The sequence below is a fragment of the Eubalaena glacialis genome, chromosome 2, assembly GCF_028564815.1.
Source record: "Eubalaena glacialis isolate mEubGla1 chromosome 2, mEubGla1.1.hap2.+ XY, whole genome shotgun sequence".
Classification (NCBI taxonomy): domain Eukaryota; kingdom Metazoa; phylum Chordata; class Mammalia; order Artiodactyla; family Balaenidae; genus Eubalaena; species Eubalaena glacialis.
In genome coordinates, this window is record NC_083717.1 from 135,234,554 (window position 1) to 135,260,653 (window position 26,100).

A 26,100-nucleotide genomic window follows, 5' to 3' on the forward strand; every position below is an offset into this window, starting at 1 on the left:
AATAGTGAAATTCAAGAGAACTTTTCTGCTGCCCTAAACAAGCAAAGGTCAAAATATATTTAATGTTTTGACCTTCTTATACGGAAACAAAAGTCCACCTTGAAGGAACTATGTTGACATTTGTACTGATGGTGTCCAATCAGTGGTTGACTCCAAGAGAGGTTTTATGCCTATTGTTAAAAAAAGACAGGCTGATGTCGTCATAAGACTGCTTTATTCACAAAGAGGTGCTAGTGTAAAAACACCCTCAGAAATGAAAGAATAAAAGCTCTGGATGATGCTACAAAAATGGCTAACTTTATTAAACAAAGACTAGTTCCCTCGATAATGTTTTAAAAACTGTGTGAAAATCTAGACAAAGGGCACAAAAACCTCCTGCTACAAACAGAAATTTGATAGCTTAGCAGAGAGAGTTCTCAACAGGCTGTTTGAACTTAAGGGTGAACTGAAGAAGTACTTTCAAGGAAATTATAGGCCAGAATTTGCTGAGTGAAAATGAAGCATTAAGAACAGAACTTGGGACTTCCCTGGTGGCACAGTGCATAAGACTCTGAGCTCCCAATGCGGGGGGCCTGGGTTCAATCCCTGGTCAGGGAATGAGATCCCACATGCATGCCACAACTAAGAGTTCGCATGCCACAACTAAGAAGCCCACGTGCCACAACTAAGACCTGGTGCAACCAAATAAATAAATAAATAAATATTTAAAAAAAAAAAAAAAGAACAGAACTAAGCATTCTAGGTCATAATGAAAGTAATGGGCTCCTGACATGTTAAAAGCTCAAGTAAATCATCATTATCAATAACTTTACTAACAGACACTTTGGTAATCTAGATCCAGATAAAACAGACTTGCCTATATTTTTATATGTTAATGTATATAATTTTTATATCCTAATTTCTCTTAAAATTTCCATTAAAATGAAAATAGAAAATTTAAACCACAGCAATGAAGGAAAATATGCAAAAAAGCAGTAAAAACAGATATAGTAATTTAGGATTAAATTGGGAATTAATTTCATATCAGCCCCCCAAAATAAAAACAATAATAGGTTACATAATTGTCCCTCTTTTATTTTAAGGAAAAAAGGCATTTTCATTTACTGGAAGAGATAAATTAACTCTGCTATTCATTACTATGTCTTTCTCAGCAACTTTATTAGGAGTCTCTCATACGGACTTTCAGTTACACTGTCAAGTACCTTGAAAGAGATTATCAGAAAATAATTGACTACAAATAAATGCATACGGATTTAGAAAAGTATGATGTTTACTTCTTACCAGTCGAATGAGCTGTCTGTCTAGCCATCTAAGCACATCTGGACCTTCTTCTGTTTCTGCTCTATATATTGCTAGCCGAGCCATAAGAATGGCAGCTGCCTCCTGGTCAAAAGATGCAGCAATGTTTTGGATTTGAGTTTGAGCATCTGCCCAGCTAAAGACATGAAGAAGAAAGCAAGAAGTGCTGCTAAATTATTATATTCATGATATCATAGTTGGCTGTCACACAGATTTAAATTTAAAAGATACAGAAAATTACTTCAATATTTCAAAATTCCAATATTACCTAGAAAAATTAGCTTTAAAAAAATCACTAGTAGTAGTTTCAGTATAGTACTCACTGTTTTTCAGAAAAATATATCCAAACCTAATAAAATTCTCTAAAATAACTGTAAAGGTCGATTTCCAAACATATTCCTTAAACATTAAGATTTTTACATGTAAAAATGTGTGTGCATATGCACATAGATACACAAGTTGGCATATCAGACTTTAAAAATTCACTTCTTCAATTTTATAAAAGCAAAAATATGGAAATAGAAAAATAAAGTTTTCTCCCAGACTAAGTAATTGTCATTTACTAAACTGGAAAATGAATAAAGTATCAGAATATTTTCTCATTGGTCTTTAATTCAATTATTAGTGATAAAAGTTACATAATTAAAATTATTATCTATTCTTTTCTCTCCACATTAACACACTAAAACCAATCAAAAATTAATAAGTAAAAAGTTTAGTCTAAGGGATAAACTTGAAATTACGTACAAAATGGCAGTAATTTATTAAATTCACATGTTCTATAAATCTAATCCAAACTGATCCTGGGTAGACCCAGCAGAAACTTTTGTTTGTTTAACATTTCACAGAGTTTTGTAATACTTCAGCTGATCTTAGTTCTAAAGTACCTCACTTTAAGCAATTCTGGCAATAGTACAGACTTCGTGAAAAGCTGAACCCCTTTTACATGACTCAAAGATGTAAGACGTGATTCCAAGAAAATCCTGGCAGCAACGTTCAAAATTCTTCTCCTTTCTTCCTCTATTTTTAATTTTTTTCAAATAGACAAAAAATTTTAAAATATTTTCCAGATGACTGATACCCACGGATTATCTCAGTCTAACGAAATACCAAGAGGCAGAAAAGAATGAGAATAAATAAAGGAATAAGAGCTGGTAATTATTTTTTAAAAAGATACACCATGCAAAGCACTATATATATATATATATATATATATATACATATTTGGCTGCTCTGGGTCTGCGCTGCGGCACGCAGGCTTCTCTAGTTGTGGCACATGGGCTCCAGAGCACATAGGCTCTGTAGTTTGCACATGCGGGCTCTCTAGTTGAGGCGTGCGAGCTCAGTAGTCGCGGTGCATGGGCTTAGTTGCCCCACAGCATGTGGGATCTTGGTTCCCCGACCAGGGGTCGAACTCGCATCCTCTGCATTGGAAGGCAGATTCTTAACCACTGGACCACCATGGAAGTCCCAAGAGCTGGTAATTTCAAAAGTTATTTTTAGTGCAATTTGAACACTTAGTGATTATACTAATAGCTTAGTTTAGTTATTTTTTTATTTTTTTAAAATTTTTTTGGCTGCATCGGGTCTTAGGTGCGGCACGCGGGATCTTCGTTGAGGCATGCGGCATCTTTCGTTGCTGCGCACAGGCTGTTCATTGCGGTGCATGGGCTTCTCTGTAGTTGTGGCGTGCGGGTTTTCTCTCTCTAGTTGTGGCGTGCAGGCTTCAGAGCGCGTGGGCTCTGTAGTTTGCAGCACACAGACTCTCTAGTTGAGGCGCACGAGCTCAGTAGTCGTGGCACGCGGGCTTAGTTGCCCAGCGGCATGTGGGACCTTAGTTCCCTAACCAGGGATCGAACCTGCGTCCCCTGCATTGGAAGGCAGATTCTTTACCACTGGACCACCAGGGAAGTCCCTATTTTTTTATTTTTTAATTAAAAAATATCATAGAGCTAAAAACAAAGCTGGGTTTTGTTTGTTTGTTTTGGCCATGCCGCACGGCTTGTGGGATCTTAGTTCCCCAACCAGGGATTGAACCCGGGCCCATGGCAGTGAAAGTGCCGAGGCCTAACCACTGGACCACCAGGGAATTCCCCAAAACAAAATTGTTTTAAATCGGTATTTTCCCAACTTGTATGACCATGATATTCACTTGCTTCAAACTGAAACATAAAGGTGATATTTTTCTTCTGAAAATATCAATATAATGGTTCAGTAGTGAAAATAAATTAGCAAGTAAGCACATACAAATTTACTACTTAAAAGTTCTTTAGCCATAAATTTAAAATTTTGCTCTTAAAGTTTAAAGGGTTTGTTCACATTGTAAAATCTGTCTTTTGTATTTTCAGTACCCCTTCACTGTGATTCTTACAACTAGTTTCAAACCAAACTTTCCAGATCAAAGTTATTTTCTCTATAAATACAGGATAACTTGACTGTATCTCAGGAACTTTAGTCCTTTATTTTCATATGGCTTATTCACTTAACAAATGTGCTTGCCTAGGCCCCTGAAGTTATATTTCTAATAAATAAAGAAAAAAAATAAGCCTTGATTATTGAAAATGGTCAGGATAAGTTAATTTGAAAGAGTGGGTGCTTTGGTGAGACACAATGATATAGATGGCACCATAACACACATAGTATCTCTCTACAAATAGCCTCATAAATTCTGTGTAAAAAACTGAAAATATATAAACCCATGAAAAATTTCTCATGACAAAAGTTCCCTTTCTCTTGAATGATTAACCTAACTCCTTTTAGAACTTTTCATTTTAAGAATATTTCAAACATAAAGCTATAAGTAGAATAATCTCCTATATATCCATCACCTAGATTTATCAATTGTTAGCACTGTAACATTCTGCTTTATCATTCTCTTTTCCTTCATGCACACACACTTTTTCTTTTGCCAGACTTTTTGAGAGTAAGTTACAGATACATCACCCTTTCCCCTAAATTCTTCAGTGTGTATCCTAAGAACAAAAAAATTCTCTTATATAGCCCCAATTAATTACTAAATTAATGAAATTAAATACTGATAAAATACTATTATCCTATATGTAGACCATATTCAAATTTCCCCAATTGTCTCAACAAGGTCCTCTATAGCAAAAATTTTCCTGACAGGATTTTACCCAGGATCACATATTGGCTTTAGATGTAATTTTCTTTAGTCTCCTTTAATCTGAACTGGTCACTAACACTTTCTTTGCCTTCTAAGACATTTTTGAAGAGTCTAAGCCAGTGGCTTTATAAAATATCCCTCAAATTGGTATGTCCAGTTGTTTCCTTAAGTAAATGTTTTGAATTCCAAGTTAAGTTATACGTGCATATGGGGTTGGGGGTGTGCGTTGAGGGGCCATAAATAAATTGACATTTTTGCCAAGAATCAATACTTCCAAGTTCATGATCTGCAAATGAACAGATCTAAAGGAAAGCTCAGGGGGCACTTTTTCTTCAAAGGAATAATGTATTCCCTTAACATTCATCTAGGATTTTAAGTCAAAGCAAAGTTACAGCAGGACAATAAATCTCTCTACATACTACCCTCTGCTAAGTATAAGACCATCCAACACAACATTCTGTTCATTAGGCCATGTCCGTCACTCACCAAAATAGTCTCATGGTTTTCAGAAATGAAGCTAGAGTTTAAATACATTTCAATAAAATGAGAGTTACGATGCCTTCAGTGTCCATTTTCTAGGCTATGCCTAAATCAGGTCAAGTTTATACTGACCAACACTTTTCCTACCCAGACAATCAAGTCCAAAACAAACAGAAAAAGACCAGAAGCCTGTTCACTTCTAGACTCACCTCATCTAAGAATCCTTTCCAGACTAACTTCATTCCAAAACGTCACTCAAAATAGGAAGCCAGTTTGGGAGCACGACCCAGAATAGTTTTGACATGTAAATCAAATCTCTAACAAATACAACTTACTTCCTAGCAATGGTGGTCACTCGGATACGTCTCTGCCCACTTGAATGCTGATACTGAGTCACAAACTGGATTGCACCACGTCCTCCTTGAGGAATTGGAGCATTATGCTGTATAAATATAAAAGAGTAGAATCTAAGCAAGATCTATTACATTGTTGTCATATAGTCATGGACTGCATATCCTAGCACTAACAAAATTCATTCTAAAATCTATCAGAAGGATGCTTATTTCCAGTGCATACAAAACAGTGGTGACTTGCCACGTGAAAAAGAAACGGATTTGGGAGAGGAGAAAAATTATGAAGGATGAGAGGAGTGAGCCAAGCTAGGAAATCAATTTCAAGTAATATATAATTCAGAGAAACATGAAAAAACAAAATGAAGGGAGAAGTGTAAAGAAATTAACAGATAAGAAAAGGCACAAGTGAGGCAATTTTGCCTAATAGTAACTGGATAAAAAGACATTGAGCTAACATTAAAAATAATGAAATAATGTCTTCTGCAGCAACATGGATGGACCTAGAGATAATCACACTAAGTGAAGTAAGCCAGACAGAGAAAGACATATATCATATGATATGGTTTATATGTGGAATCTAAAAAAACAATGATACAAATGAACTTATACACAAAACAGAAATAGACCCACAGACATAGAAAACAAACTTATGGTTACCAAAGGGGAAAGGGCAGGGGATAAATTAGGACTTTGGGATTAACATATACACACTACTATATATAAAACAGATAACCAACAAGGACCTACTGTATAGCACAGGGAACTATACTCAATATTTTATAATAACCTATAAGGGAAAAGAATCTGAAAAAAGAATAGAAAAATATACATGTATAACTGAATCACTTTGCTGTACACCTGAAACTAACACAACGTTGTAAATAAAGTACAATTCAATTAAAAAAAAGAAAAAGAAATTGAGCTAAGTTCTCCTCCCCTAGGTACATAAGATGAAAACAGAGCTTTGAGGAAGATAATCACATGATGAACAGATGACTAACAGAAAACCATTAATGAGAAGAGACCAATAGTAATATATGATAATGATCCTCAGAAAGAAATAGTGGGGTGGTCAATAGGGAAACTTTCTTCATGCCCTTTGACAACATTCTTGCTTTGTTGTTGTTGTTACTGTTTGTCAATAAGAGCCACTACCTTTTTCACAAATTTTAATTGTAAAAAACAAATTCCTGCACCTGTCTTAGGAAGGCTGACTACTAATACTTTGTGGTTCATTTTATGCCTAATAACTATTGGTATGTAAGTCAATAATTTATCCATTATATCATTCTTTAATATGATAACTTTTTCCTGCAGCAGAAGAAAAAAAATCTTTCCAAATATTGGCATCTTTACCTTCCAATCTTTTTCTATAGGTTTTGATATATTAAACTTTTTCATAGGAGGACTCAAATATCATTATATACCTTGAGACACCTAGGAGGAACTAGATACCTAATTACAAAAATGCATAACTAGAACAGAATTTAAGATTTTATTTATGCTTCAATTTTTTATTAAAAACAAAAGAAAACTAAGACTAAAAGTTGGGTTGCCCAAGGTTGGGCATTTGCAGGTTTCCCTGACATCTCTATTATAGTATGTCCTCTCACCAAGGAGTGTAGCCTTGAGAAACAGAAAATGACAAACAAAAACTCCAAAACAGAATAAGCTTTGGGTCACAAGCTCTGGAAAGCTCATGGCCTAAATTAAGTATTTTTTCAAATATACATTTCAATATTCAAATATAAAAAGTCATACCTGATTGACAACTTCAAAATATACGGCTAAGGTTGTAGTGGGACTGAGTCCACATATCTTCCATTGACAAGTGCCACCTGTTCCTATCTCCTGTAAAAATAAAACATAGTATATTTGAAAACCAGAAAATATAGTTTATTACTCTATATATATGAAGGTGAAAAAGTGGAAAAAAATACCAGTAAGAAAAAATCTATTTCAGGTTTCTAACAAATTCAATAAATGTTAGAGGCTTAAGAATTTTTTAAGATCATATAAATATACCATGAAATAAACTTAAGCAATTTTTACACAAATAAAATTATAATTAATTCAAATTCTTGCTAAGTAAATTACAAAAGTATTGATACAAGTTCTTCATATTGTAGACTTTAAAAATATACACCATTTAATGAAGTAATTACAACTAACATTATCCATCTATCCAACTATTTAATCTGTGTAAAGAGATAGTGATTTAACATATAACATATGCATATATGAATATAGGTTCTCTGGATCAGAACTGTGTAATTTAAGCAGTCTACTTCCCAAGAAAACTTCTTAGATATAAATTTTTCCATGCAAACTGCTTAAAATTAATTTTTAAACTGTCATTGTAAAGATGATTGCACACTTTGTTATTTGTCCCATCATCCTCTCCACAGCTACATGATTCTACCATTTCAAAGTGCCTTATATGTCCACTAGATGTGATAAAAGAAAAGAAAGGAATTGAAGCTTAAAAGCTTAAATCTGCTGGCTACTTTGACGGAAATTCTACTAATGAAAAAAATTTCAGAATTAATTTTGACTTTCAGGAGTCTCCAAATTTCCAAATCATAGTTGTTGTTGTTTTTTCAGGCACGCTGGGCAAGGAATAACTTAGGCATAAAAAATAGAAGACTGGTGACAGTACAAAAGTTTTAATTTAGGGGTGGATGGGAAAAGGGGTATGTGGAAAGAACAACAACAAATAGAGGTATACCAATGGAAGCTGAGCCACATTCTACTGAAAAACAGCCCACACAATAATTTTGAAAGGAATGCTATAGACTGCCACCCCAGGTCTCTCTTGGATCTGCCCTGAGAATTAACTGTATTTTCTTTTTAGAATAAAGATGACTTACATTTTCAGACACACAGGGTCCTTTAGAATTGAGAGACACACAGGGTCCAATAGCTCCTGAAATCTTTATTTCCCTTGAGGTCTGCAAAATAAGAATATACTGTCAGCCCTCCATATCAGTGGGTTCCACAGCTGCAGGTTCGACCAACCTCGGATTGAAAATACTTGAAAAAAAGTTTTTCAGAAAGTTCCAAAAAGCAAAACTAGAATTTGCTGTGCACAGGCAACTATTTACATAGCATTTACATTTTATTAGGTATTATAAGTAACCTAGAGATGATTTAAAGTATGTGGGAGGATGTGTGTAGGTTACATAAGAATATTACACCATTTTATAGAGGACTTGAGCATCTGCAGTGGTGGTGTGGGGGAGGTGTCCTGGAACCAGTCCCCTACAGATACCAAGGAATGACTCTAGTACACTTTGGTGTACCATCTTCTATTTTAACTCCCATTGAAAATCTGTCACCAAGACTGGTTTCTTTCCAATCTCCACTAACCCCAAAATTTAAGCTAATGTTATCTTTTATCTAAAAATTTGGAAGCCCAACTCAAGTTTTCTTACATGAGATTCTTTTTCCTGACAAATCCTGAATACCACTATCAAGACAAATTTTACCCCAAACACTGTTCTTCATTAACCTATAAGGGCTTCTTCTGCCTACACATGCATCTCCAAACTACAACCAAACCACAAAATTAAAACTATTTCACTTACATTCCAATACAAACCATCCACTCTCACTGGGCAGTTTTCCCAAACATACCATGCTGATTCTCACCTCTGTGCCTCTCTTCACACCGGGCTCCCAACTAAAATCATTCTCCTCAGCCAAGTTAAACTCTGCCATGTTTCAAAAACCACTCCAAGTCACTGTAAAACCATCTAGGATAAATTGTATCCTGCATACATTCATTTTTCTTCCCTAAACCTTTACAGCTCTTTTATAATCTACTATTGTTTCATTCAATCACATGTGTTAATCTTGTCTTTCTATCAAGAATAAGTTCTCTATAAGAATACCTGTGCCTTAGATATTCCCTGAGATCTCTACAATTTCCTAGCTTAATGCTGGACATATAGCAAGCATTCGATGAAATAAGAAGATTAACAAGAAATATTTAATAATTCAAAATCAATGTGCTTATAAGACACTTATAAATAACACTAAGCCTTTGGGTTTCTTGAATCCCAAATTTGAAATGAATGATAGAATTGAATAATATCAACAACTTACCAAAAACAATTACTGATTATCCAAATAGAACAGAAAATGTTTCTCTTAAGTTAGATACCAACTCCTGCAATTAAAGAATCTAGCACTAACATAAGCAAATTTAGCACTAAAAAAAACATACAGGCATACCTTGGAGATATTGTGGTTTTGGTTCCAGACCACCACAATAAAGCAAATATTGAGAATAAAGAGAATCAAACCAATTTTTTTATTTCCCACAAAGTTATGTTATATAACTTTATGTTACATAAAGTTATGTTTATACTACACTGTAGTCTATTAAGTGTGCAATAGCATTATGTCTTAAAAAACAATATACATAGCTTAATTTTAAAATATTGCTAAGAAATGCTAACTATCATCTGAGCCTTCAGTGAGTCATAATCTTTTTGCTGGTGGAGGGTCTTGCCTCGATGTTGATGGCTGCTGACTGATCAGGGTGATGGTGGTTGCTGAAGGTTGGGGTGACTGTGGCAATTTCTTTTTTCTGTTTCTTTTTTTTGAAGTATAGTTGATTTACAATGTTGTGTTAATTTCTTCTGTACAGCAAAGTGATTCAGTTACACAAATATACACATTCTTTTTTATATATTCTTTTCCATTATGGTTTATCATAGGATATTGAATACAGCTCTCTGTGCTATACAGTAGGACCTTGTTGTTTACCCATTCCATATATAATAGCTTACATCTGCTAACCCTAACTTCCCACTCCATTCCTCCCCCAGCCCCCTGCCCCTTGGCAACCACAAGTCTGTTCTCTATGTCAGTGAGTCTGTTTCTGTTTTGTAGATAGGTTCCTTTGTGTCATATTTTAGATTCCACATATAAGTGATATCATATGGTATTTGTCTTTCTCTTTCTTACTTACTTCACTTAGTATGATAATCTCTAGTTGCATCCATGTTGCTGCAAAGGGCATTCTTTCTTTCTTTCTTATGGCTGAGTAGTATTCCATCGTGTATATGTACCACAGCTTCCTTATCCATTCATCTGTCGATGGACATTTGGGTTGTTTCCATGTCTTGGCTATCATGAATAGTGCTGCTATGAACACAGGGGTGCATGTATCTTTTTGAACTAGAGTTTTGTCTAGATATATGTGGCAATTTCTTAAAATAAGACAACAATGAAGTTTGCTGCATCAAATGACTCTTCCTTTCACAGTTTCTCTGTAGCATGCAATGCTGTTTGATAGCATTTTACCCACAGTTGAACTTCTTTCAAAATTGGAGTCAGTCCTCTCAAACCCTGTCACTGCTTTATCAACTAAGTTTATGTAATATTTTAAATCCTTTGTTGTCATTTCAACAATCTGTACAGCATCTTCATCAGTAGATTCCATTTCAAGAAACCACTTTCTTTGCTCATCCATAAGAAGCAACTCCTCTCCATTCAAGTTTTATCATGAGATTGCAGCAATTCAATCACATCTTCAGGCTCTACTTCCAATTCTAGTTCTCTAGCTGTTTCCACTACATCTGCAGTTACTTCTTCCACTGAAGTCTTGAACCCCTCACATTCATCCATGAGGGTTGGAATCAACTTCTTTCAAGCTCTTGTTAAGATTGATATTTTGACCTCTTCCCACAAATCACAAATGTTCTTAATGGCATCTGAATGGTGAATTCTTTCCAGAAGGTTTTCAATCTACTTTGTCAAGATTCATCAGAGGAATCACTGTCTATGGTAGCTATAGCCTTATGAAATGTATTTCTTAAAAAATAAGACTTGAAAGTTGAAATTACTCCTTGATCCATGGACTGCATAATGGATGTTGTGTTAGCAGGCATGGAAACAACTTGAATCTCATTGTCCATCTCCAGCAGAGCTCTTAGGTGACCAGGTGCATTGTCAATGAGCAGTAATATTTAGAAAAGAATCTTTTTTTCCTGAGTGGTAGGTCTCAACAGTGGGTTTAAAATATTCAGTAAACCATGTGGTAAACAGATATGCTGTCATCCAGGCTATGTTGTTCCATTTATAGAGCATAGGCAGAGTAGATTCTTAAGGGCCCAAGGATCTCGAGAAATGGTAAATGAGTATTAGGTCAACTTAAATTCACTGACTGCATTAGCCCCCTAACAAGAGAGTCAGCCTGTCCTTTGAAGCCCGCCACTGACTTCTCTCTAGCTATGAAAGTTCTCAATGGTATCTTCTTCCAGTAGAAGGTTGTTTCATCTACATTGAAAATCTGTTGTTTTATGTAGCCACCACCTTCATTCATTATCTTAGCTAGATCTTCTGGATAACTTGCTGCAGCTTCTACATCAGCACTCGATGCTTCCCCTTGCACTTTTATGTTACGGAGGCGGCTTCTCTCCTTAAACCACATGAACCAACTCTGCTAGCTTCAAACTTTCTTCTGCAGCTTCCTCACCTCTCTCAGCCTTCCTAGAATTGAAGGGAGGAGAGGCCTTGCTCTGGATTAGGCTTTCGCTTAAGGGAACATTGTAGCAGGTTTGATCCTCTATCCAGACCACTAAAACTTTCTCCATATCAGCAGTCAGGCTGTTTTGCTTTCTTATCCTTTGTGTGTTCACTGGAGTAGCACTTTTAATTTCTTTTAAGATCTCCTCCTTTGCATTCACAACTTGACCAACTGTTTGGAACCAAGAGACTTAGCTTTGGCCTGTCTTGGCTTTTGACATGTCTTCCTCACAAAGCTTTTGATTTAAAGTGAGAGATGTGGGACTCTTCCTTTCACTTGAACACGTAGAGACCATTGTAGGGCTATTAACTGGCCTAATTTCAATATTGCTGTGTCTCAGGGAATAGAGAGGCCTGAGAAAAGGGAGCGAGACAAGGGGAATGGCCAGCAGCTGGAGCAATCAGAACACACACATTTACTGATTAAGTTCACTGTCTTAAATGTGCACGGTTCATGGTGCCCCAAAACAATTACAATAGTAACATCAAAGATCACGGATCACAGATCACCATAACAAATATAATAATAATGAAAAAGTTTGAAATATTGTGAGAATTACCAAAATGTGACACAGAGACATGGAGTGAGCAAATGCTGTTGGAAAATGGTGCCAGCAGACTTGCTCCACACAGGGTTGCCACAAACCTTCAATTTGTAAAAAAATGCAGTATCTGCGAAGCACAATAAAATGAGGTATGCCTAAAAAAAGTTAAACCCTGTATAAACAAAAAATAGAGTTAAAGGAAATTTTATTTATATAATTTCCTCTTGTTTTAACAATTATTTAGGGATGCTCAAGTAAAATTTCATTGTACATTTAACGATGAACATTTTTCTGGTGAACAAATCTCTAACTCCATGTTTCAATATAAAATAACCACTATTTTTAAAGCATATCTTGAATTTGATTGATGATGTTTTAAAATTATGATCAAGCCTACAAATTTCTCTCTTGGTAACATACCATACATGTCAAGTTTTGGTTCTTACCTTTATTTCTAATGTACCACCAAAGCCCATTTTAAACTGTCCATGCATATCTTTGGTAAAAACTCTTTGAAAAGTTTGCTTGAATAAGGAAGTGTTGAAAGAGTCACCCATTACCATGTATCCTCTGCATGGAAAGAGCAAAAAACAATGTGACACAAGGGTCCATGTGTAAAACCAGAAAAGTAAATTATTTTTCAACACTACCAACAAAATTTTAAAGATATTTCCCAAAATGTGTGATATTAACATTAATTTTAAAAACTCAATTATATGAAAATATCCCCACGCCACAAATAATCTCAATTCTGAGGGTACCTGAGTGCCCCTAACACTTGTATCTGTCCTCAGTAATTTTTAAAAATTCTTTTTTAAATAGGTAATACATCTATACATTTCAAAATTCAAAAAGTACAAAAGGGTACATAGTAATATATGTGTCTCTCCCATCCCAGTTACCCAGTTCTCCCTACTGGTGAAGACATCTGATAGTTCACAGCATTCATTCTCATTCTTAAAAATAAATATCTCCATGTGTAGTGTGTGTATATGTATATATTGTCTCTGTGTTTCACACTGAACTTAACAGCGTTATATCCAGTGAATGAGAATACAGGCATATTTGGGGAACATTTTCACTTTATGCACTTAAGTACTGTTAAATTTTTTTCAGTAACCATGTACCTTTATAAATTTTTTTAAGTTTTAAAAAACACTAACTGTCAAATAAAAGCTATTCTGAGATGCCATTTCCATCCTAATAAATCAGCAAATCAGTCTGACAACATATTCTGTTGATGAGGCTGTGGAAAAACAGGCATGCTCATAATTGCTTATGGGAATGGAAAATGGTGCAAACCCAATGCAAGGGAACTTGACAGTACTAACAAAATTACGTATGTATTTTCTCTGTAATCCAGCCACCCCACTATTAGGAATCTATCCCAAAGAAAATCGGGCAAACAAAAACCAAAAAGCAAAATATAGGCACAAGTCTATTCACTGAAGTACTATTTATAATAATAAAAGACTGGAAACAATCCAGATGACCATCTATTAGACTAGTTGAATAAAATACGGTACAACCACACAATGGAGTAATATACAGTTGACCCTTGAAAACCACAGGTTTTGAACTGCATGGGTCCACTTATGAGCGGATTTTTTTCAGTAGTAAATACTACAGAACTACACTATCCACTGATGGTTGAATCTGAGGATGTAGAACTGCAAATATAGAGGAACCACAGATATAGAGGGTCAACTAAAAATTATATTCAGACTTTGCACTATGCAAAGGGTCAGTTCCCCCAATCCTCAAGTTGTTCAAGGGTCAACTGTACTACTATAAACCCATTTCCAAGATATAGGTAAAAGATGCAAAGTAGGGGAAGCTATGTAAAATTTTCTACTGTTTAAATTAAAAGGCAGATACATATACCCATATACAACATGAGTACAAACATTTATATGTATTTGCTCATCATATTTTTAAAATATTTTAAGTAGTTTTTAAAACAACAATAAAACAATCAAAAATTACATTAGGCAAAAAAAAAAAACAGATGTGGTATAATTAATCAATGGAAATTTTACTTTTGATACTGCTAAAGTCCTAATTTATGTTATCTCTGATGCTATTATAGATTGTATGCTGTTAAATTTTGTTTGCTCTTTATAGTTGACCCTTGAACAACGCGGAGTTTAGGGCACAGACCCTTATGTACAGTCAAAAATCTGTGTAAAACTTTATAGTCAGCCCTCCGTATCCATGGTTCCACATCCCTGGATTCAACCAACCAAGGATCACGTAGTACTATAGTATGTATTTATTGAAAAAAATCCACATATAAGTGGACCTGTGCAGTTCAAACCCATGGTGTTCCAGGGTCTACTGTATTTGTTACTGGTATACAAAAATATAGTTGAATTTTGTACACTGACCTTGATTTAGAAGTCTTGACAACTTAACATACTAATTCTAATAGTTTGCATGTAGATTTTTTCAGATTTTCTACTTTTACAAACATGTCATCTAGAATGATCTATGTTATCACTAAACCTAGTAAAACATCCTAAGTTAATGGCAACGTATACCATACCCTACTTATCCACTCCCTTTTACAGCAAACCTCTATGAAAGAGCTGTCTATACCTTTACTACTCAGTGTGGCCCTTGGTCCAACAACATTAGCATCACCAAGGGTCTTGTTTGAAAAGCAGAATTTCAAGTCCCATCCTATGCATACTAAATCCAGAATCTATATTTTAACAAGATATCCAACTGACTTGTACGTGTGCAATGAAAGTCTGAGAAGCTCTAGTCTATGTCAGCTGCTTCCGATCCCCTCCTCCTGTTCCTTTTCTTATTCACTCTAAGTCAACTTTCAGTGCTCTTAGGAAGGTCATCAATGACCTTCGTAGTGTTAAATTATACGATCTTACAATCTCATCCATTTTTATTGCTTTAAAAAACCAACAATGGGGACTTCCCTGGAGGCGCAGTGCTTAAGAATCCGCCTGCCAATGCAGGGGACATGGGTTCAATCCCTGGTCTGGGAAGACCCCACGTGCTGCGGAGCAACTAAGCCTGTGTGCCACAACTACTGAAGCCCATGCACTCTAGGGCCCATGCTCCGCAACAAGAGAAGCCACTGCAATGAGAAGCCCGCGCACCGCAATGAAGAGTAGCCCCCGCTTGCCGTAACTAGAGAAAGCCTGTGCGCAGCAACCCAACGCAGCCAAAAAAAAAACCACAGCAATATTCTGACAACTCCCGCATTTATATCTCTAGATATAAATTCAGAGCTATCTTCTGCATTGTAGGTTCTAATATCCAACTGCCTACTCAACCTCTCCTCATGGATGCCTACTGGCATCTTAAACCAAACATGTTCAGAACTGAATTCCTAATCTTCTCCCCAAATGTTCTTCCTCCCAGTCTTACCCATTTCAATAAAGGACAACTCAATCCTTCTAGACTCATTTGGTTTTCTCAAACCCCAGATCCAACCTCCTAGCAAATTCTCTGTCTTCTAAATATACCCCAAATCCAACCACTTCTCACCAGCTGTGATGCCACCACTTGCTATTCCTGTGTCCCTCTACGTACTAAAGACAACTAAAGTCAAATGATCCTTTTAAAACATTGTCAGATCATATCACTCCTCTCCTGAAAACTCTCTAATGACTTCCCATCTCACTCAAAGAAAAATCCAACAAACTAGGGATAGGAACATACTCAACCTGATAAAGGCATCTACAAAAATCCACAGCTAACATTATACTTAATAGTGAAGGATAAAATGGTTTCCCCCTAATATCAAGAACAGGCAAATCTATAGGGACAGAAAGTAGTTTAGTGGTTGTCTAGGCTGAAAGGGGGAGGGGGAGGAAGGAGAAATGGGAAGTGACTGCTAATAGGTACAGAGTTTCTTGCCAGGATAATGTAAATGTCCTAAAATAAAATTATGGTGATGGTTAGAATATACTAAAAAAAAAAAAAAACCATTAAATTATATGCTTTAAATGAGTAAATTTTATGGTATGTGAATTATATCTCAAAAACCTACCAAAATAATAATATAAAACAATGACTGAAGGGTATGAAGATGAACTTTTCCAACAGAACTTGTGCCTTTTTAACTGTATTTTAGAAAAAATTTAAAGTAAGCTTTACTGAAAGGAGTATCAAAAACTGTTAATAGCTGTTGCCCTGGAGTGGCAGGATGATGACTATTTTTTTTTCCATTATTGGTTTATATTTGTAAAGTGTCATTATTAGTTTATAACTGCAATACTTGTAAAAATGTATATACATACCCAGTAAGGTTAGGACAGCATTTCATCTCCAGGAGACCTGTCTGATCTAATGCACATGCATAGATATCAATAACATGACCAGTCGTAGCAGCGCGATTAGCCAATGCTTCAAAATGCTACAACAGATTTTTTAAGATCAAATCAAAGTAATGTACAAACTTAATCATCCTATAAATCTTTTGCCATTAATAGATCAAAATGATATAAGAAATACTAAAAGAATAATCCATAATAATTTAAATGTGATTTGTTCTAATTTAATTTTCTATAACATCTCATAAAATGATACAATAACTTCTAGTAAGTCTGACACTTCCACATTCTTTTCTTTAAATGCCATTCATTCTAAATGAACTCCTAAATTTCAAGCTAACCTTGAAGAAAGGCATGTTGCTCTTCACACATACACATGATGGAAGAACAACACAGAACTGTTTTTCCTGGATAAATCTATACTCAAGTAACATGAAAAATAGGCAGTAGCAAAAGCATTAAGATAAACAAATACAAAACTTTTTTTGAAGCTCTAAGAAATACTCCAAATTCAAAAGGGAAATTAGGTGACAGGAATAAAAGCATCCATTAATAGTGACAAAAATTATCTGTTATTAATTACACCCTAAAAATATAATAATGACTACCAAAAAGAAATATGAGATAATACAGGACAACTAAACTAAAATTGTAAACTCTAGACAATTTTTTTAAAAAGGGGGGGAGGGATGGGACATTAACAAGCAGAACCAATACAAGGGTATCAAGAATCAACAGTAGTGAAAATGTACTGACACAAACCCAGATAAAATTGAAGTTACATGAACAGAGAACAACTTATGAGAAAATGATGGACTATTCAAGCGATGAACAATATACATATCTAAAGGGCAGCCTCTTGGAAATGAAAAATTGGAAAATTCAAGAAATTCTTCCTGATGGGAAAGACATTCTTTAACATGAATATTAAAAAAGACACACGGGTTTTCTCTCAGGAGTAGTTTTTAAAGAGATACCTATTGGTGCCCCCTATTAAGTTTTTAAATATTTAAAACCAGAAAAAATATGACAAATTATCGAGGAAAAAAAAGACTATTTCTCTAATTCCGAGGAGCAGTTGCAGGATCATCACAATATCAGATTTATCATAATGTAATTATATTCTTCCTCTTCCATCAAATGAATTTTTCTAATAAGGCAAAAAGACTTAAAAACCAAAATTACCTTAGTTCCCTTTTTAACATATTTGGCATTGTCTTTTTCAATGTCATGCCATGATCTTATGGGTGTCTTCAATTCATCTCCAACCACCATTCCAGGCCCCTGAGTGGCTGGACCACCAATGAACATCATGATACGAGCACCAGTGTTGGGAAAAGTACACTATCAGGAAAAAGTAACTCATGAGAAGAGTTTAAAGGAAAACATATGGATATACATTTATGATAGTGAATTTTGATATATTCTTTCTAGAAAACAGGGAAGCATACATTTTCCAAGAATAATCAAATGTTTAAAACAAAATTTAAAAACAAGATGTTTGTGTGAATATCTTTCTTCTGAAATCCTATTCTAATAGCAATGCCTTCCTAATTTTAAAATAATCTATAAACCTGATCCCTATAAGCAAGGATGTTCCTCCTGCTTAACTAGTACTAGACAGGGAAGAGTAGGGAAAGAAGAAGAAAAGAGGGTATCTTTTTCTGTTTGGTTGTTATTTTTGTTTTCTATGCTTAAAATGCATGCACAACTTATATTTCTAATTCAAACTGATGGATTGAGTACTTCAATCTACCTCCCCCTTCTTCCCAAGACGCCAGTGAAATGATATAAATGGTACTGTTTAAAAAATAAATAGGAAAGAGTACTATCAGCAGACTAGAAATTTTGAGGAATCCAAACAACAGATTGTACTGGATTGACAAAAGAATTTTAAATATATATATTATAATTTAAAATATATATATACATATATATATACCAAAAGTAAGCCAGATCTTCCCAAGGGAATATCTTAAAAACTCCACATTTAGAGTCAAAAAAACACAAAAAGCAGCAATGGGCCAAAGAAGTGCAGTCAGCTCCAGAAACAGCAGCTAATGACAACAGATTTTAGCAATTCCTAAGAACAGCTCTCTGAGAAAAGTAGGCAATCTTCCCAGAGAAGGTTCTCAGCATAGAAATTGGGGGCTGAAAGATACAGAACAGAACACATGTTACAATGAATATCAAAACAAATATGACAACTCTCAAGAGATTCTAGAATTAAAATCATGGCAAAAGTAAAAATACCTCAATGAATGGGCTAAAAAACATGTCTGAAGACCAAGTTAGAGATACGGAAAATAAACTTGAAGAAACCTCCAAGAAATAGGAGCAAAGAAGGAAAATATGAGGAAAAAAATAAAGATATGAAGAAATGCAGAAGTGCAGCATCAATCTAATGAATATAGAATAAAAAAGAAAAAAATAAAGTAAGCTGAAGAATGACAGGAGTCTTCAGAATGAAAGGACCTACCAAAAACCAAACATAATTAATGAAAAAATAATCAAACCTAAACGCAGCCTAATGAAATTTCAGAACTCTAAAATTAAAGAGAACATTCTAAAAATGTTCAGTGGGAAAAATAAGTTTCCTGAAAAGGACTAAGAATGAGACTACATCAAATTATCCAATAAACTATCTGTTAGAATACTAGTGAGGAATGGCTCAAAGATCCTATTGAAGATAGGCACCCAAAGTACAAATGAAGTGAGAGGGAAAAATTAAAAAACATTTTTAGACATGCAAGAACTCAGAAAATTTATAATAAACAAAAGAACTGAGTACAATCCAAAAGAAACAGGGAATCTAGAAAAAAAAAATTTAAAGGTATCCTAAGACTTTAATACATGAAAGATTCCCCAGCAAGCAGCAAAACTGCAATGACAAAGAATTACATCTCCTTCTCTATATGTATAACCACTCCATTCCACAATTAACAATATTTATATATATTTGAAATGCTTATATTTCTAATTTCTATAAGCAGTTATTGAACAAAAATACACAGTGCATTTTCAAGCTACATTATAGCTTCAGAAAAGAATATCAATGATATATACTTTGATGATAATTTTTAAAATCATGATTAACAAATCTAGGCAAGAACAAGGAAAACGGCCTTTTACTTTTCATTTTTATACATCCTTGCATATTTTTTGAATGTTTTTATTAGGTATACTTATTACTTCTAAAACATTCTTAAACTAGATTAATAAACAAATAAAAATACTATTTTCATACTGGGTATCATCCTGCTGAGGTAACAGCAGTCATGTAAAGCTGAAACATCAGTAGAGAACAAGAACAAATTAAAGTATACAAACCACACACCTTCATAACTAGAACACAAAAAGCATTCAAACTTCAAGTTACTTATAAGTAAAAAAAATAAATAAACACTAAGTCCCAGTGAGCTATCTCCAATGCAAGCCTTCACACAAGCAAGGGCAGTTTGGGGAAAAGTACATGGAAGAAAGAAGAAGGAAGCTAGCAGCCAGCATAGAACAACTGCCAGATTCAAATGAAAACTTATTAAGGGGCACTAAAGAAAAGCAAGAAAATAATCAAGAACATGAAAACGAAATAAATAAGAATAAAAGATCAGAGATAAAGTGGTTGAAATGCAAAACAAGCAAAGATCCAATTTATGTATAATTGGAGTTCTTAAAGAAGATAAACAAAACAATGAAAAAACTAACACTTAAAACTGTAATACAAGAAAACTTTGTAGAAACAAAAGATTTGAATACACATATAGAAAAGGATCACCAGGCACTAGAGAAAATTAACCCACAAGACATACTAGTAATACTCCAAGCAAATGATCAAATAATTTACAAGGGCAAGAGAATTAGGCTGGCATCAGTCTTCTCAAAAACAACATCAAAGCAAGAAAACAATGGAGCATCATTTTCAAAAACTATAGGAAAGAAAGTGAGAACCAAGGCTTTTTATATCCAACCAAGCTATCCTTCAAGTATAAAAAGGCCACAGAAAAACAGTTTAAACATTCAACAGGTTAGGAAATTCTGTACCCTTAAGTCTTCTTAAGAAATTTATTAGAAGACAAGTTTCATCCAACAAAGGGACTGAGACTACTCTGAGTATATCTTTTTGTACAACTCTGATTTGGAACCATGTTAATGTTTCCCTACACATATATACACATGCAAAACAAGAATGGGATTTTTAAAAAAGAAATGCACAGAATGTACAGCAAATGAAAAACATAACCACACTAAGAGGAGGGAGGTTGTGGATAACTAACCCCGTTCACTTTTGAGTACAGTATATTTTGTCCTGTGTATCCTCAGAATGTTAAAAAATACTGAGCTCTAACTCCTAGGCTTCTTTTTCAGAGGTCCGAGCTAGAAATTCTAAAACTATTCTATGTGTATTCTAGGACTGAGCAAATAAGTAAACATATTTTGAATAGTCCGAACCGGGTTCCTGTGGTCAGAGAAGGGAGTTACAAATATGGGAAGGATAGAATAAACCCTGTGGTACTGAATTGGAATTAGATATATCTGAAAGAACTCTTGGTTTTTAATATATAGTGTTTGTGGTTTTAATAGAGATAGACATAGATGTATGCAGGGGTACTTAGATATATGTGTATATATGCACACATACATACTTAATTATATAGGTATGTGTGTATATATACATTTATAGAAACACACATACATACATATATGTATGCACATACATATATTTCTTAGCTCCATCCACTAGGACATACAAGCAATGACATTCCAGTAACAGTGAGCACATGAAGCATCTAGATCTGCCTGGTGGAACCAAAGCTAAAAGAAACCAGGGCTTCAAAATGGCTGATATCAGGTCCAGGGCAGGTGTAAGATGAGCCTTGAACATCTTATTGTACTAGAAAGCAAGCAAATGTTCAAACAATGATGACATATAATAAGGACATATAATAAGGACCCAGGAGCCAGCTTGAAGGGGCTCCCACTGGCCAAATCTGGGACAATTTGAGTATCAAAATAAATAATGACAGTAAAGGAATATAATCCATTGGATGAAATAAGAATCCACACCAATATAAATATATAAATGGGGAAGAACAGAATGCTCTTCCTCAAGTAGAAAGCCAACTAATAAATGTAGAAGAAGTTATGGAATTAGAAAGTCACTATTTAGCACCCATCACAATAATAATTGACCAGGCAAGAATCACGAATGGATGCTAAAACTATTGGGTAAAAGTTTGATGAATATACAAGGTATCTTCCCATTAGATACTTAACTCTACAGTGAAGAAACCTGGCAGAAACCACCTTATCCAAGTGATCAAAGCTAAGTAACAACAGTAGTAATAAAACTTCCTGATATGTTGCACTAAGCAGAACACAAATCAGTGTTGCAATATTCCTGCCAAAAGTGCATAAGCTCAATCTACTCATGATTAAAGATCAGGTAAACCCAAATTGAGAGTCCTTCTACAAAATAACTAGCCTATACTCTTAAAAAGTATTTGTCATGAAACACAAAGAAAAACTGTGGAACTGTTCCAGAATAAAGGACACCAAAGAGACATGACAATTGAATACAATACACAGTATTATTAGGATAACTGGTGAAATCTGAATAAAGTTTAAAGATTAGAAAATAGTGTTATATCAATGTTAATTTCATGATTGTTAAATGAACTGCGGTTATACAAAGGAATGTTCTTATGTAATTAAGAAATGTGCACTAAAGAACTTAGAAGTAAAGGGACATCACGTTTGTAACTGACTTTCAAATGGCTTTTTAAAATTTATATGTGTGTAACATATAAATAGATACCTATATATAGCTACATCTATATTTATAGAGAGAGCACACTATCTATATAAATATCTGGAGAGAGAAGGATAAAGCAAATGTAATAAAATGTTAACACTTGAGGAATCTGGGTGAAAGGTTTAAACGAATTCTTTGAACCATTCTTGTAACTTTTCCATATGTTTGGAATTATGTCAAAGTAGAAAGTTAAAAGAATAAAAAATGATAGTAACAGATAACTCACTGTAAAAAATAGGAAACCACGAATCCACGGTGACATTAATAAATAAATGAATAAACTGAAAGTTTGATGAGGAATAGGATATTTGCATGGTTTCAAAGATCCTCACCATCTAATGTTTATTAATCACAAAAGGAGGGGAAATAAGAGTAATTTTACAGTGGAGAAACCTGGCAGACACACCTTAATGAGTGATCAAAGTGATAACCATCAATAATGGGCAAATGAAAATCATGTGCCACCTGAAAGGATACAATAAGAACAGACCATTACTTCTGTGATATTCCTGACAATGATGCAAGACCTCAATCTGATTGTGAGGCTACATCAAGACAAACCTAATTGGAGAGACATTCTATATACTGGCCTGAATCTTCCAAAGTGCCAAGGTCATGAAAGTCAAGGAAAGGCTGAGGACCTACACCAGACTAAAGGAGACTAAACGGACATAACCACTACATACATGCCTCTGAATTAAATCCTTTCAGTAAAAGAAATTATTGAGATAACCAGTGAAACTTGAATGAGTTTTGAGAATTAGATGGTAGTAATGTATCAGTGTTATGTATTGTACAGTACATCAGTGTATGTATCATATATTTCAAAACCTGACTTCGAAAGTTGTATTATGGTTATGTAGGAGAATCCTGGTTTATAGGAAATACAACTAAAGTATTCAAGGGGTTGGTAACATCACTTCAGCAACTTAATCTCAAATAGTTCAGAAAAAAAGTCCTTTGCAGCTTGTCTATAAATTTAATAACATTTCAAATTTTAAAAAACATTTTTTAAAAAACTCTTCTAATTACAAAGCTAAGATATGTCAAGTGTAAAATTTTCAAATTCTACTTAAAAGTAAAACTCTCCTTAACCCACCACTGTTAACAATTGGGTAAACATCCTTCCAGAAGCCTCTCTATACACAAAAGGATATACCACAGATCAAACTTTAAATAAAATCACATATGTGCTGTCCTATGACCTGATTTTTCCACCCAACATTATCTTGTACATATCATTCCATACACACATATACACATTTACATTCCAAAACAAAGCTATTGTCACTACCTCAAGTAGTCCTACAGCTATGGAAAGTGCCACCCCAGAGGAACGCAAAGGTCTCCTTCCCTGTGGTACAGGCCACGGGTCTCGCTGCAGTTCTCCCAGAAGATCTGTGAGATTCATGTCTATTTTCTGTACTGGCTGCAAGAATCTGCAAAACAAAATTAAATAAAAAGCCATTTATAAATGTTTGTGGGTGAGGGTTTAAGAAACAAATTGTCCACTTTCTTAAAAATAGAGAAAAATAATTTGAATACACGGTAGACCAATGGTTCTCAAACTTTTGTGTACAACAAAATTGGTGGGAGGGCTTGTTTTAACATAGATTGCTGGTTCCAGAGTTTTGTTTCAGTAGGTCTGGGGTGGTGACCAAAAATTTGCATTTCAAATAAGTTCCCAGGTGATGCTGCCCACTGGTGAGGAACCACACTGAGTACAGCTACTATAAATAAAACACTCAAACCAAGTATTACTTTGAGACTGCATCTTCCATTTACCAATCTAGTAAGTTTTAAGGTTACTGAATTAATTATGAGAAGATACATCAACTCAGTTTTAGTAAGACCACCTCTGATTAGTAAGTTTAGTGGAAAATGCTACTACAAGGCTAAGGAGGCAAAATGAAAAGCTTGTGGGGGCACTATTTTTGCTTGGCTGCCCTCAACCACAAAAAGTAAGTTTTTCTGAACTTAGAAAATCAAAAGTATATCAAAACTAAAGAAACTCCTTACATTGTAATAATGAAAAACCAACCTTTTCAGCGACGTGATTCTACCTCAACTCTTTAAAAAGTATACTAATGCAATATTTATATTCCTAAAAATATTTAACAATATAGTATCACTGAATGCCTACATTCAAGTTAAGGATATAGGATGCTTAAAATAGCCACATGAATTGTAAAATTCTCTTTGCCGTATTTATTACCTATTGGAAGGAGGTGGCTGTTGTACCTGAGGACCACGTGTTGCTTGAGTAACTGGTACTTTAGAGAGCCCCAGCATTTCCTGTAAAGAGATTATTTTTGTGATATCCATTTAATTACTTCTACAAAGATGTATCAAATATTTATGACATGCAAGGTGCTTCTGTAGGCATTAGGAACACAAAAATAAAGAACACAAAGTCTCTTCCCTCAGAAAGCAAAAGTTCTAGTTGGGGAGACTGTCAGGTAAACAGTAATACAATGAAATGATCATCATAAGACAGCAAAGTACAAGGTGCTATGTGAGCAAAAAAGAGGGATACTAGCTCAGAAATACTTCACTTCTAATTAAGTAAAAATAAGTTACTATGTAACTTGAATGTCTGTATTTCTTAACTTGTCTTCATTCATTCCTTTCAGCAACTATATCTCAATGTGCCAGGTATCTAATGTTGATAAAAATATATAGTCCCTGACCGTATGGAAATGTATATCTGGTGAAACAGACAAGAGTTAAATCATTAGCTAAATAAGTGTAAAATTGCAACTGTAATAAATATAAAGGAGAGATACAAGGAATTGTATTAATGGGGTTTATAAGGTACACACACCTTGTACGTCTATGCTTAATTTTCTAACTTAATGCCTAACCAAACTGCCAGTTTTGTTCTGAATTTTAGATGTGTGCAGAATTCCTCTCTAGACACATGAAAATAATGTTATTCTACTAAAATTTTCTTGAATCTAGAAATGCTTAGTCATAAAGTAATAGAATAAAAGTATATAACAGAAAATCAGAAAGTCTAAAGATTTACAAAAAAAAAAAAAATTATTGAACCAATCCTGCAGTATTTCCTACACTGCTAGAAGGAACAGCAACTTTTTACTGAGGACTTATGTGCCAGATTCTGTGCTAAACTCTTCGTATATACTATTTCCTCACAAAATATAATGAAGTAGATTTTTAAATTCCTGCTTTGCAAATGAAAACTGACACTCAGAAGGGCTAAGTAACTTGCCTAAGGTTACAAAACTAGTAAGTAGCAAAGCAAGATATTAATCCAGATTTTGCTATAAAGCCCTGAAAGAGTTTACACTACACTGAGTGTTCTCACTTACATTATTTCATTTAGTATTAAAATAAAATAATCTGGTAAAATAGGTATTGTTTATTCCTTTCCATAGAAGAGGAGAAAACAAGCAAAGAGATCAGCCCAAGATCACACAACTAGAAGAGTTTAAGATTTGAATCCAGAACTATTTGGGGAACAAAGACCAGGCTCTCTTCAACAAGATGGGTAGAGAAGGAAGATAAAAACATTCTGATGGAGAAAAAAATTTAGTTTGCATGCATTCATTGTTTCAAAAAGGCAGATGTTTTATGTATTAAATAATTTAAGTAAAAGGTATTCTACAATCAGAACTAGAAATAAACTACT

At 34.4% G+C, this 26,100-nt stretch overlaps 1 protein-coding gene across 1 annotated transcript in view; it reads right to left on the reverse strand.

Annotated features, from left to right (window-relative positions):
• The window catches only part of SEC23A (SEC23 homolog A, COPII coat complex component), a 61,359-nt gene that overhangs the window by 24,119 nt on the left and 11,140 nt on the right, over window positions 1-26,100 (reverse strand). Inside the window, exons 6-14 of the mRNA XM_061182477.1 lie at window positions 24,664-24,743; window positions 23,743-23,887; window positions 17,822-17,980; window positions 16,604-16,719; window positions 12,785-12,908; window positions 8,127-8,207; window positions 7,018-7,107; window positions 5,239-5,345; window positions 1,282-1,435 (exon numbers count right to left, since the gene is read on the reverse strand). Coding sequence (XP_061038460.1) covers window positions 1,282-1,435; window positions 5,239-5,345; window positions 7,018-7,107; window positions 8,127-8,207; window positions 12,785-12,908; window positions 16,604-16,719; window positions 17,822-17,980; window positions 23,743-23,887; window positions 24,664-24,743 — 1,056 coding nt within the window. The remainder of the gene's footprint in view (window positions 1-1,281; window positions 1,436-5,238; window positions 5,346-7,017; window positions 7,108-8,126; window positions 8,208-12,784; window positions 12,909-16,603; window positions 16,720-17,821; window positions 17,981-23,742; window positions 23,888-24,663; window positions 24,744-26,100) is intronic.